This window comes from Myotis daubentonii, chromosome 17, assembly GCF_963259705.1.
Source record: "Myotis daubentonii chromosome 17, mMyoDau2.1, whole genome shotgun sequence".
Lineage (NCBI taxonomy): Eukaryota > Metazoa > Chordata > Mammalia > Chiroptera > Vespertilionidae > Myotis > Myotis daubentonii.
Genome location: NC_081856.1, coordinates 29,137,720 through 29,152,605, shown reverse-complemented (window position 1 = coordinate 29,152,605; position 14,886 = coordinate 29,137,720). Strand labels below are relative to the sequence as shown.

Here is a 14,886-nt window from a genome sequence, read left to right as displayed (position 1 = left end):
AGGCTCTGTCCTTACAAAATGAGCCATTCCAAGTCATGGTGACATCTCCTTTCTTTCTATGCTATATGCAACAAACTACTTTGCTATTTGGTGTGTGTGTGTGTGTGTGTGTGTGTGTGTGTGTGTGTGTGAGAGAGAGAGAGAGAGAGAGTGAGAGAGAGAGAGAAAGGGACTATCTTCCCTAGAATAGTTTCATATCTATAAATTCAAATTTGTTGGTTTTAACTAACCAGCATGAAAAGCATGGCTGATATTAAGCTCATTGCTTCAGTATGCACTAATGTGATTTTGTTATTGTGGATCCAGATCCAACTGCACATTTTAGAAGCTATTGTAGAAGTCCTTCAGGCAAGAAACATCAGACAGATTGATTTAATTTTCATTTTTTATTTTGCAATCATTTTCCCCAACAAAGGAAATCCCTTCAGAAGATGTAAACTGATGGGGGAATTCATTCATGTGTTTATTCTCCATTTTGTGGTCTTGTTCAAAATGAATGGATGAGTTTTTAAACAAAACTTTAAGTGAATTCAGATGTGATTTGAACTTTTTTTTTTTGGAAACTACCTGAAAACCAGTAGTATTTATTATCCTATGACCCCCTAAAGCAAATAGGTGAGAAACAACCAATGCTTTGTTACTCAGTGTGTTGAGGTTGGAAGATGAATTCAATGGCATAGCCAGGCCTCTAAGAAGTAATTCATGTTGCCCCAAGTAATCGCTCTTCCTTTCTTCCATAGTACCTCTTTTAACACCCTTAGATTATTGCAATGTCAGAGGTTTATAAAGAAACTAGAGGCCTGGTGCATGAAATTCATCCACGGGAGGCGGGTATACCTCAGCCTGGCCTGCACCCTCTCCAATCCAGAACCCCTGGCTCCTAACCGCTTACCTGCCTGCCTACCTGATAACCCCTAACCACTCTGCCTGCCTGTCGGATGGCCCCTAACTGCTCCCCTGGCGGCCCGATCGCCCCTATCCGCCTCTGCCTGCCTGCCTGATCACCCCTAACTTCCCTCCCCTGCTGGCCTGATCGCCTCTAATCGCCTCTGCCTCGGCCCCCGCGACTGTGGCTTTGTCCGGAAGATGTCTGGAAGATGTCCGGTCTAATTAGCATATTACTCTTTTATTAGTATAGATGCTCCTTGTTTGTTGAAGCCTGGGGAAGAGAAATCTACCTCGACACCCATAAGAACCAATCCTGTGTCTTTCTTTTTTTGTTTCTAATTTCATTGGTAAATATTTACCCATTTTAATGTGAGTCTTCTGAGAGGCAGCACGATATAGTGGTTCAGAGCATATGACTTTGGATCTAGACTGCCTGGCTGAATCCCAGGTGTACACTTCCCAGGTTATGTTTCCTTGAGCAAGTTAATCAACCTCTCTATGCATCAGCTTACACATCCGTATAATGGGAGAAACAATTGTGCCAAACTCATAGGGTTGGTTCTGAGGATTAAATATGTTAATATTCATAAAACACTGAAGCATTTGGGGCAAAGTAAGCACACTGTGTTAGCATCCACTGCTAAAATAGAGACTGGAGAAGTTGCATGAGGGTGAAGGGTTTTCTGTATCACTGTACTTCCCGCTGTATTCTAAACACTCAGCATTGCACTTGACCCACCATAGCAAGGGAATTCAATAAATATTGCGGAAGAACCAGAGCTTCCCTATTTGCAATGGTTATTAGCCAGCCTGTGTATTTGCATATTTGTTAATCCCCCAAGGTGTCTCTTAATACTATATAATAAATAATAATAATAATAATAATAATAATAATAATAACAATGATCATTATATGTTATTTTTATTATAGTAATCTCTCAATTTAAGTAAATGTGTTTTATAGAAATTTAAACCGGAAGTTTTGATAGTTTAGAATACTGGTTTCATTACTATTGCTTATGCAATATTCATGCAAGACAGAAGTTAGTTTCATCAATACATCTTTAGGGTAAGACATATTGAAGAAAATGAAGCTCGCCCTTTGCCGGTTTGGCTCAGTGGATAAAGCATCGACCTGCGGACTGAAGGTTCCCAGGTTCGATTCCAGTCAAGGGCACACGCCTGGGTTGTGGGCTCAATCCCCAGTGTGGGGGATGCAGAAGGCAGCCGGTCAGTGATTCCCTCTCATCATTGATGTTTCTATCTCTCTCTCCCCTCCCTTCCTCTCTGAAATCAATAAAAATATGTAAAAAAAAAAAAGAAGCTAAACCATTTAACAATGATTCTGAAGGTGACTTTTAAAAAGCCTCAGCCGGGAGAGATATGCCTCTTGAAGCAGCAGATACTTTGATTGCAGTGAGACTGAGGGGGTCAGGTTGGGGACAGTGCTGTTGCTTTTTCAAATGGGGCATGGATGTCGCAACCCTCCCTGTTGTCCTCCTTGCAAGGGGTGAAAAACGCGGATGAGAACGAGCTGCAGGAGATCGCCTCTGAACCCGACAGCACGCACGTGTACAACGTGGCCGAATTTGACCTGATGCACACGGTGGTGGAGAGCCTGACAAGGACCGTCTGCCTCCGGGTGGAAGAACAGGACAGGGAGATCAAAGGTACACAGTGACGGAGAGCAGTCGTTCTGTGCACATGGGGACTGCGCTGAGCAAAGGTCTGCCGTGGGTTAGGAAAATTCTTACCATCTTTCATCTCGACTTTCTAAGTAGAGGCCTCTATTCTCCTAATAGAAACGGGGGTATATTGGTGGGGTGAGGGAAGAATACTCTAACCACTAGATAATTTTCTCCTTTAGACCATCATGTTTGTGTCTTTTAATTAAAGTTGATTTTGAGAGACTTGTCCATGTACATGGTTGTAGGAAATAATGTAGAGAGAGAGCCTGTATACTTTTCCAGTTTCCCTCAATGGTAACATATTGCAAGACTGCAGTACAATATCATGGTGTTTGCACTAATATGATCAAAATATAGAACATTTCCATTACCACAAGGATCATGACTATTGTCCTTTTATAGCCACATTCATTCTATCCCTCCCCCAACCTCTCCCTAACTCCTGAAAATCGGTTCTCCATCTCTAAATATTTTTCATTTTGAAAATATTATGTAGGTGGATTCATGTAGTATGTAACCTTTGGGGATTGGCTTTCTTTATTCAGGGTAATTCCCTGGAGATTCCTTCAAGTTGTTGCAAGTATTAGTAGCTCTTTCCTTTGAACTGCTGTGTCGTATTCCACTGTATGGATGTACCACAGTTTGTTTAACCATTCCCACATTGAAAGACATCTGAGTTGTTTCCATTCTTTGGCTGTTACAAATAAAGCTGCTCCGAACATTCATGTATAGGTTCTTCTGTGAGCATATGTTTTAATTTCTCTGGGATAAAGTTCAGGATATCATATTGTAATTTTATATTTAGTTTAGTTTTAGTTAAGAAACTTCCAAGCGCCGAAACCGGTTTGGCTCAGTGGATAGAGCGTCGGCCTGCGGACTGAAAGGTCCCAGGTTCGATTCCGGTCAAGGGCATGTACCTGGGTTGCGGGCATATCCCCAGTAGGAGATGTGCAGGAGGCAGCTGATCGATGTTTCTCTCTCATCGATGTTTCTAACTCTCTATCTCTCTCCCTTCCTCTCTGTAAAAAATCAATAAAATATATTTTAAAAAAACCCAAAAAACTGCCAAGCTATTTTCCAGGGTGACCATAGCATTTGACATTTCCACCAGCAATATATAGAATGTCCCAAAAAATGTATGTACACACTTTGAATAATTATAAAGGCAGTGCTTATTAAAATACATTTCATTTTCAAAGTTGAGTTATCAGCTGTTAAAGTGTATATACATTTCTAGGGGCCACCGTATATGAGGGATCCAGTTCCTTTGCATTGTCACCAACATTTATTGTTGCTCCTGTTTTTCATGTTAGCCGTTCTGATCAGTGTGTAGTGATAGCTCTTTGTGGTTTTAATTTGCACTTCCCAGATGCCCAGTGAAGTTGAACATCTTTTCACGTGCTCATTTTACATCTGTGATATGCTCTTTGATGAAATGTCACTTCATGTCTTTTGCCTATTTTTCTAATTGGACTTCTTTAAGTTTAGTTTTAACAGTTGAGTTTTGAGAATTCTTTATTCATATTCTATATACCAGTCCTCTTTTGGATACATAGTTTGTTAATATTTTTTCCTGATCAGTAGCTTGTCTTTTCATTTTTTAAATAAGGTTTTGCAGGGCAAAACTTTTAATTTTGGTGAGGGACTAGGTTGGGCAGCCAAGCAGTAGTTTCCTGAACAAACTTTTCTGAGCTTCTTAACGAGAGTACTTTAGAATCCAGATTTTCCCACACGAAAAAAATCTCTACATGTGGATGCTGATAAAGTATGTAATACAGTTCCTGGTCATAGTTAGTGTTCAGTAACTATGTTCTCCCCTCCCCCAGTGTAATGGTTATTGAAGTCTCTTGGGTAAATGCCCCTAGAACAAGCATGTCAAACTCGCAGCCCGCGGGCCTCATGCCTCATTTATTTGGCCCATATTAGCCATTGAGTTTGACATGCTTGCCCTAGAGGATAATAAATCCTAAAGTTCAAGGACCCTGAACTTTACATGTCCCAAGTCTTTTGTAGAATCATTTGCTTTAACATGTACATAACACAAAGTGCTTATAGTGTCTAGCTCATAGTGGATACTCAGTGTGTCGGTTGCTTTTTCTTCTTTTTTTACTTTTAGTTATTGGCCATTTGTTGCAGTCTTCAGTATAGCTACTGGACCTTCAGATGCTTAAAAACACAGAGTCTTGTGTCAAGAAGCTCAAGCATCAAACTCAGCTCTGATACTTACTAATTGTGAGACTTGGGCGAGTTACTTAAGTTCATTGTGGCTTGGTTTTGTCACCTGTGAAATGGGAAGAATAATAGTAATCACTGAGAAGTAAATAAAATAATAAAGAACTTAGAAGACTACTTGTAGATATACACATGTTCAATGAATGTGGTGTTTTTGTATTTACTATGCTATAGCAATTTCTTTAAGCCAAGTTCCTTAGAGTCAAGGACTATGTTTTATTTAAGTTTTTATCCGCAGAACCTGGTGTAGGGACTGGTACTTAATAGACACTTAAATGTTTTGATGAACAAATGTCGGAATGAATAACTGAATCAGCTTCTCTAGAGATGAAAATCTTAGGGGTGGCATAAAGTCAGTAGTCATTTCTGACTAAGGGGGTTTCCTAGGTGAATAAGAACTAACTGGGGAAGAGGTTCATCTTATGTGTCTCTTTAATTTAGCCTTGGCCCTTGCCACCATTGGGCCGCCTACGGAGCTGATTACTTCTGAAGTCACTGCCAGAAGCTTCATGGTTAACTGGACTCATGCCCCAGGGAAGGTGACAAAATACAGAGTCGTGTACTATCCTACCAGAGGTGGAAAACCAGACGAGGTAATAAGAAGATGATATTTTCAAACCATTATTTTCATTTTCTCAAGTCTTCTACAGTAGAGAAAACAAGACAGAAATGGATATATAAGGTTCTTCTGTGATAAGCATTTAGGATTATTTCACTTAAATACGTTTCCACATGTCTGTGTACTTTATTTGCACCTTTTCTTCTCACCTCCATCAAATAACCCTCAGAACTGGTCATGTATCCATTTCTAACACAACTTATTTTAGCTTTTTCCCCCCTTCTTTTTAAAAATTAATGAGTTCTAAAGCAAAGGAAATCAGTAGTTAGTTATCTGGCCAGAGCTTCCTTTTGCTATTAATGTGTTCTTTCTACTTTGGGAGTGGTCTGAACTCCCTTCCTTAATGAAGTCTGTGTGATCCAAATTATGTGGTCACATAGTCCTCCAGGGTTTGGAATTTCCTGGACGTTTATGGAGATTATTGGAATGGAGGAGCCATAAGAAAGCATCTGTGGCTGGCCTTTCTCATGGGTTGGCCATCATGATAGAGTACATATTGCCAGATGATTGGATTCGTCCCAGTTCCTACCTTTGATACAGCAATTCACAGGGAATATATTAACATGTGATGAAATATTTTTTTTAAGTGCTAACCTTTTATTGTCCTAACCTCTGACTAACCTCAGCCCGTTGCACAATTTTCTTCTGGATTACGGCAGGGGATATAATTTTTTTAAGTGTTAGAGAAGTAGAGCATGAAGGTTGAAATTATCTGGTCAAAAAAAATCAGAATTATTCCAATGTTCTATCTTTTTTTATGACTAATATACCTTTTAAATGCTTCCCAAAGCTCCATGGGAAAATATCACACATTAACTGTTATGAAGCAGATGTGATTAGTATAAAAATGACACCATTTCCACTTAGATAGGAATTAATAAGGGAGTTTTGGACATGTTCCATAAAAGGCGCATTGCTTCAGATAGGAATTCAAGGAGAATAGACCGCACAGTGGAAAGAGGATGCGGCACACATAAGAAAACATTTAGTGGAATGTTCTTGCTAGAGGTATTTTTGCTTTTTCATGTTAATTCTGCACATGGGACATTTCATACTCTCATCCCTGAACTGCACTTTAAACAGGTGGTGGTGGCTGGCAGTGAAACTTCCACGGTGTTGAAAAACTTGATGTCTCTCACTGAATATCAGGTCTCCGTCTTCGCAGTGTATTCTCACACCGCTAGCGAAGGCCTGCGGGGAACCGAGACCACCCGTATGTATTGGATTCTACCTCACTTCTGACCTTGTATAGCATTGCTGAGGCAGCCCTTCCTCATTTGGAATTCTGCTCAGGTTGTATTGATGGACATCCTGAGTCAAATTCCTAGAAAATAGTTATGCTGTACTGGACCAAGCTATCATCACATTTTGCAGGGGCTACATACCGGGAGGGATATGATAACACTGTTATGTGTAGGAGAAAGTAACCTTAGTGGTGAAGGGTGCAAAATACATTTATTTACTTAGTAAACAAACATTTAGTGAATGCCTGTTACAAACTAAGCACTGAGCTTAAATTTGTCAGTAGAAGTAGAGAAGGATTTCTGTAGCTCTCTCTCCTGCCCAGTAGAAATACAAGGGCATTATGTTACATCTATTTTCACTTTTTATGCCATTGCAATTAAAACAAGCTTCTGAATACTAGTAATTCCTTACCTGAGCATGATAATGATAAAGCATACCTGATCCTCTATTCTCTCTCTCTCTCTCTCTCTCTCTCTCTCTCTCTCTCTCTCTCTCTCCTGGGAAACGATAATCTCAAAAAACACAGTTATCTACTCATTCAGTTATTGCAAACGTGAATTAAGGTCCTATTACGTGCTCGTCACTATGCGCAATTAAAGAACTCTGCCTCTGATAGGACAATGATAACAATATAAACACCACCAATAGCTATGTGGTAGGCATTATGGTAATCACACTCCAGTCCAATACATTGTTGGATTTATCCCTGAAAATGATTTTTAAGGTAGCTATTAATAATCCTGCTTTGCATAAGTATTTTAGCAACAATTCCTGACCTTAAGGAAGTTTTTGTCTAGTAAGGGAGAGAATGCAAACCAAGGACATGAAATCAAATTAGTGCAATGAGCTGCTATAGGCACTCCAATCCAAGTGTGACAGGGAGCTGCAAGTGTAAACCAAGTCCTGAACTTGACATTGTGATTGGAAAAGGAGGCAAGGCCAGAGCGTGGAGGGCCTAGGTTCATATTTGAAAACAACATTTCACGGTTTTCATTGGCATTGTTAAAGCCAGGAGCTTGTAATTTATCCTTAATCTCTTTCTCCTACCTCTCAATTATAGCCAGTCTTATTTCTTGATTATTCCATTTTTCTCAAACCTATTGCTACTTAGTCATGCCTCATCATTGTCCCTGATTGAATGTGTCAATGAGTATTTATTCATTCATGTATGTGTTCCTCCAGCCACCCATTCTGTCATTTTATTGTGACTCAACAACTATTTTTAATGGCTGTTGCATGTCAGACACTGTTTGGTGATGGACATAAAACAGTGGTCAGAATAGTCTTCTTGCTCTTGACTGGATGCCAGGGAAAGGGGCCCATCACTGTAGTGGGATATAAGAAACCAGAAGATATGTCATACTTGCTTTAAACATTCACCACGCTTACCCTCCAAGAAGGCTATGTGAACAGATTGAAGGATGAAAATTATCTGAAAAATAAGCTACGTTTACTTAAGTAGCACGTGGATACTTTGAAATGAGCAAGCACACTGGTAATGGCTGAGCATTACAAAAAGCAATCTCCTCTTGCAGTTGCTTTACCCATGCCTTCTGACCTTGAACTGTACGATGTGACTGAGAACAGTCTGCGGGCAAGATGGAATGCAGTGGCCGGAGCATCGGGATACCTGATCCTCTATGCTCCTCTCACGGAGGGTCTGGCTGGGGATGAAAAAGAGGTAACTACCCGCTGCCACTAGAGTTCTCGAATCTTTGACTCTCTTAAAAGAGACATTTTTTACTATAAAAATTCAGTGTATAAAATTTGGAAAATTCACATTAAGCAAGAGGGGGAAAAATTACTTGTAATCGAACCACCTAGAGCAGCAGTTCTCAACCTGTGGGTCGCGACCCCTTTGGCGATTGAATGACCCTTTCACAGGGGTCGCCTAAGACCATCCTGCATATCAGATATTTACATTACGACTCATAACAGTAGCAACATTACAGTTATGAAGTAGCAACGAAAATAATTTTATGGTTGGGTCACAACATGAGGAATTGTATTTAAAGGGCCAGAAGGTTGAGAACCACTGATAGAGGGAATAAGTTGTTCACAATTAGCATCAAGTCTTTTGAAATGCATGTTGAACACAACAAATGGAAATGGTTTTGTACTCTTCTGTTTTCATTTAGGTTATTGTGACTATCATTCCATACCATTAAATAATATTTTATGTCATCATTTTAAACATCTTTATACCTTTCCATTGTTATTCTCACATTATTGGAGAATTAGGTAATTTTCTGTATAAATATGCTTTTATGACTATTTTTTTTAACATATAATTTTGTATGGTTGATTATTTCCTTAGCATAAAATGCTAGGAATGGAGTTTCTTTTTTCAAAGGGTATGCCAATCATTATACCAAGCATTACCAAATGACTCTAGAGAAATTGTACATACTTTACATTTCTATACGCAGTACACAAATGACTGTTTCCCCTATGTACACTGACTTAGGAAATTTTTTAAAATTAATTTGCATCGTAGACAAATGTATCTTATCAATGTGGAGTTTTTCTGCATTTATTCCATTTTAAATGATGAATCTTGGATCTTTGAATAATTTATTTTAGTCCTCATTTTTAATTCCTAGGAAACATAATTACTATAATATAGATGATGGAGGACTTAAGAGGAAGTGTCTATGACGCTTGGGAGTGTCCTGACAGGCAGGTGGACAAGAGAGGGTATTCAGAACTTGTTTAGTTAACATTGTCTAAAATCTGCCTCTCGTGACAGAAATTTTTAGGGCCAAAAATACGGTGAATCTGAGTGTCAAGAACAGAGCATTGGTGACATGTGCTCTTTTATTTGCAAAGTTTAGACAGCTTTTGGCCATTTGGATCTAATATTTATTTGAATTCCCTTTTGGCAGAAGGGAGACTTAAAAATGATGCTGGAAAGATGTTCAGTCTCACTAAGAAAGAGACAAATAAAAAAGAAGGGGATACTAGTTCATACCCAATCGATTAGCAAACAGTTTTTAAAGTCTGATAATAGTACATCTTAGTGAGCATGTGAGGACACAGAATCACTTATGTAAATTGATACAGTTGTCTTGGAGAATAATTTGAAATATTTCATCAAGTGAAAGATATATACAATTTTTGATGTATTTATCATAGGGAAAAATCAATGGAGAAACTTGCTGAGAACAAAATATTGCAAACAACTAACTGACATGTTCAGCAATAGAGGAATGGGAAATAACAGCATATTTATACAAAAGAATATCATAAAGGAATTAAATAATGTCAACTCTGCGCTTGTATATCAACATGGATAAGTCTTGAAACATAGTAATATTGACAGAGAAAAAAATTGTAAAAATATTAGGTTGTTATAGTTCCATTTATGTATGTTGTTATATACATATATATTATTATTTACAAATATTTACATAATACGCATAGATGTAAAAATAAATGATCAATAAGCTAAATATACCTTAACATTAGGGTGAAGGTGGTGAGCAGAAAGAATGAGAGAGATCTTCTGTTTTATCTGAATATATTAATTATTTTAGGAATAAAATGTGAAGTTAATATGACAAAATGTTGATACTTATTCATTTGACTAGTGGCTACATCAGGGTATATTATAATATTTCCTCTACATTGATGTTATCTATGTTGAGATGTCTCAAAATTAAAATGTTTAATTTGACAATAATAACCTAGGAAGTTGTGTGACTGGACACTGTCTATGGAGATATTTTTCTTTCTTCCAAACCAAAAATAAAACCACCCCGTTATACAGTTGTACTCAGTTGTTACATAATTGAGAATGTTGGCTAGCTTGACTCCAAGGGTCATAAAAACCACGAGAGTCAAAAAGCAAATTGCCAGCTTGGGCATCAAGGTGGGTTGATCTCTTCTGAATCCTGGAAAAGACTTGCAATCCAGGTGGACAAGCCCCTTTGTGGAACTGGGCAACAAAACTGGCCAGCTCAACTGGGTTTGAAGCAAAGACTGGGCCTCTAGCCAGGCGACTGGTTAAAATTAGCCAAGTGCTGAAAGATGCCCACTTGGCGCTGCCTCCAGCATGCTGGCCTGGAGCTTACACTCTTTCTAGAGAACATTTCTGATTCAATTCCACCCACACTCTTCTAGGGACCAAATATTCACACTGTTAGTCTCGCTGCAGTTGCCACTTGTCCAGATGTAAGGAGTTATTCTAAAACAGCACGCCCGGGTATGTTTAGCTTTATATGGTTCCATAGCATCTGTTCCTAATATAAAATGATGTGACAATGAACAAATTCTGACTGAAGCCTGTTTGATGAAGAGGTTGTGAGGAAACAGGCTTATTCTGTGAAGTCTCACCTTTATCCACTTTGACTCTGACCAGCGTGAATAATACACATTGGCCCACAATCTGATAACGTGTGTTCTTTTCAGATGAAAATTGGAGAGACCCACACCGATATTGAATTGAGGGGGCTGTTGCCCAATACAGAGTACACAGTTACAGTGTATGCTATGTTTGGAGAAGAGGCCAGCGATCCCGTTTCAGGACAAGAAACAACACGTGAGCAGTTCCGTCATTCAGATGAAATGCTGTAACAAAAGCCCAAGTCAACATTGGGATTCTGAATTGGAAATACTGGTTTAGGTTGAAACCTCTTAAGAGCTAATTGTAACTTAAGAAAATGTGTACTTGGGGATGTAAAGTACAGAATAGGGAAGATCGTCAATAATATTGTAATAACCATGTATGGTGCCAGTTGGGTACTAGACTTATCAGGAGGATCACTTCTGAAATTATATAAATGTCCTACCACTATGCTGTACACCTGAAACAAGTATACAATAATATATCATTTCAACTGTAATTGAAACAAATTTTAACTAAAAAAGAAAATGCATGTTTTATTTAGGGGAAATAAATATATTTCTTCTAGTGTTATTAGTATAAGTCATATGGATGCTAGATCTGAATTTTAGCATCCTCTAGCCACCAACATCTTTGTAAATCCAAAGGCTAGATCACAATATAGGGAAAAGAACATGGCCTTTGGAATCAAAGCAGCCAAGATGGAAATCCCAGTTCAAGTCATATTTTAACTTGGGCAAGTAATGTAACATTTTGGAGTCAGTAAAAAGAGGAACAATAGCAGCACAGGTGAAAGTACTTAACACACACTCAATATTTCTTTTACCTCCCACTCTTATAAAAATTAACATTTTTTTCATATAATCTTTGCAGTCCTATTTATCTCAGACTATTATTAAAATTAGCTTTTAATTGAGTAATAATTTTGTTGGTAAGTCTAATTTTGGTTCAAAGTACGGAGTTTATAATCTTTTTAGAAAAGGTGAATAAAAAGAAAGGGCAGAGACTCGGGGTCTTGCCCATCCCTGAGCCTTGGGAAGAGGGAACTAGCACAACTTCTACAGTGCTTTTGTCTTTGAGTTTCTATTTGGGAAACATGTATAGACATTTAATGATAAGGGAAGAAGTTTTCTCCCACATTCATTCTTTGTTAATCAAGGCTGTGTTGTTCTTGCTCTTTGAAGAAAGACAAATGTAATCATAACAGCAAATAATCAAAAAACCCACCCCCCAAACACAACTGGGAGAGCTCAACACAGAAGTAAAGAAATGGATTATGCCATAGAGCATCTGATATATCAGTTGTCTTAAGTGAACTTTCCCAATGCCCATCTATCTTTCACTCGGAATACTCAATTCTTTATATTAAAAAAAATGTGCACGACTCTTTTTCCACCATTAGTAGCTGTATTTTTTATAAAGGTCCTAAAAGCCGATGACCTGGCTACTTGTTCCTGAGACTGGCATGCTTTTTATTAGTTTACTTTTTACTTAATTTTTAATATTTTTATTGAATTTATTGAGGGGTTACGTTGGTTAATTAAATTATATGGGTTTCAAGTGTACAATTCTATAATACATCATCTTTATATTGTATTGTGGAGATGGCAGAGAGGCATCACCCTCATTTTACACATAGGAGATTATGGAATGGACAAGTAGAGTGAGTTCGCCAGAATCATATGATAGGTGAATGGGATAGCTAAGACTTAATTTCAGGTGTCCTGGTTGATCTATTAGGTTGCTTCTTTACACCAGGTTATGATAGCATTGACTGGAGAAGAAAGGCACAGAAAATTTACCTAAATCTTACTAATTTCTAAGCATGTGTAATGTATTACTATTCATTTCATACAAGGAAAATTTTTCATTTGCTTTTTTTTGTTGTTCTAAGTTATTATCTGGGTGAAAATTTTCATATATAGGTAGTTCAGAAGCCAAAGATGCCGGGTTTTGGGTGGGGTTTTTTTGTCTTTTTTACAAGTATATTATTTACATTTTTAATTATTTTCTCTTCCATTTACTGCAAAGTGCCATTAAGTTCACCAAGAAACCTGAGAATCTCCAATGTTGGCTCTAACAGTGCTCGGTTAGCCTGGGACCCAACTTCAAGAAAGGTCACTGGTTATCGAATTGTATATAACAACGCAGATGGCACTGAAATCAATGAGGTAAGCTGTGGAACACAATGTCTGTTTTTCTACTGGTTGTGTATTAGTTTTTTTATGGCTGTGTAACCCACTATCCCCAAAGGTAGTAGCATAAAACAACACTAATTATTTTCTTCCATAGTTTCTGTGGGTCAGGAATGGGGCTTGGATGTGTAGTTCTGGCTTGGGGTCACTCATGAGACAGTGGCTTTCTAATTCCTATATCGGCTGCCTGGTGTGGGAAGACTGGAACAGCTGGGGGCTGGAGCAGCTCTCTGTTTCTAAATAGACTCTTCCCATGACCCATCCAGCATGTCAGCTTTAGGGGAGCTGGACTTCTTGTGTTGGCTCAGGAGTCCCCAGACATGTGTTCAAAGAGAGAGAGGCAGAGCAATAGTACGTGGAAGCTGTGTCGCCTTGAGTTACCTCGAAACAAAAGTCATAGACTGTCACCTCCCTCCGTTCGTAGGAGATGACAATTCCCTGATGGATTCAAGATGGGGAGGAACACAGGTGCCACCTACAGCAGAGGCATGTGGGATGGGAGGCATAAATTGATGGGGATATCTTTGGAAAATACCATCATCCCCATTGGGCTGGGGTGGGGTAGTGTGTATCTACATAGAAATAGTAAACTAGAAATAATGTCAGTGTTACCCACTTTATCCCTCTGCTTTTGAGTAAACTGGAATATGAAAAACCTTGGTTCAATGAACTTAAGCTGAAAACGGAATAATTCAAATTTTGTATCGGAAGATACTTTTATATAATAGAGCTTAGTACAACCCATGAAGATATAGTATCTTGTACTCAGAGATTTATACTCTCTAGAAACTCTATCCTTGGCAATAGGTTTTAGAAGAATAGTTAGCAAAGTTATTTTTATTAGTTTTCCTTGTTTTGGTCCAAGAAGCTAAGACAAAGAGGGAAATATGTTGGATTACATCATTTCTGTTTTCTGATCAAATAAAGCAAGTATTTTCATATGCAGAGACAAACATTTTCCTGTAATTAAATCCAATTAGTATTTTTCAGAATGCACCCTCATACAGGACATTGGGTAATGAATGGGCAATCACCACACATTTGCTAACAATAAGGAAATACAGTTCAACATCTTTCATTCAGTCTTTATAAATCCTAAAGGCAAATAATTCTGAAAAAGCTGGGATCATTTGGAATAGTTGCTTTGCTTTGCCTTCTGAAATAGCAAAAGGATTGAAATAAAAAACACTTAAATGTTGATGATGATGATGAGGGACAGGGGAAGGAGAAGGAGGGGGAGGAGAACAACAGCTAACACATGTTGAGCGCTTACCCTGAGCCCTGTCCTGAGAGTTTTACAGAGAGCACCTAGTGTGGCCCTTATGGAAAAATGCTGCCAATGCATGCCTTGTTAAACCAAGGACAGGAGCCTTCTCAGATCGCATGTGCTGTGACAGCGTTTGGGGAAATGTGCAAACAGGACGGAGACCTGAAGTGTTGCCATTTGAGTTTTACATGAAAGGTCACAGTTAGACTTTGAGAAGCAATTCCAGTTCCCAACAGCAGTGACTCAACACTAAAGCCCAGAGCGGAGCTCAAGTCCCTCGTTCCTCATCAAGGACTGTTTCTTCATCTGGCCCAGAGTTTGGCTGAAGTGAGGCTTTTAGCTAGACTGTTTGGAAATGTGTTCTAAAAAATACTTGCATAAAAGTGAGATCCTGGTCATTGGTTATC

The 14,886-nt window shown here is 38.5% G+C and overlaps 1 protein-coding gene across 4 annotated transcripts in view; it reads left to right on the top strand.

Annotated features, from left to right (window-relative positions):
• COL14A1 (collagen type XIV alpha 1 chain) overlaps positions 1-14,886 on the top strand; it is a 178,020-nt gene that overhangs the window by 46,186 nt on the left and 116,948 nt on the right. For all 4 annotated transcript variants that reach the window (XM_059671813.1, XM_059671814.1, XM_059671812.1 and 1 more), the window contains exons 9-14: positions 2,397-2,558; positions 5,250-5,401; positions 6,511-6,640; positions 8,208-8,353; positions 11,083-11,212; positions 13,049-13,188. In XM_059671813.1, coding sequence (XP_059527796.1) covers positions 2,397-2,558; positions 5,250-5,401; positions 6,511-6,640; positions 8,208-8,353; positions 11,083-11,212; positions 13,049-13,188 — 860 coding nt within the window. The remainder of the gene's footprint in view (positions 1-2,396; positions 2,559-5,249; positions 5,402-6,510; positions 6,641-8,207; positions 8,354-11,082; positions 11,213-13,048; positions 13,189-14,886) is intronic.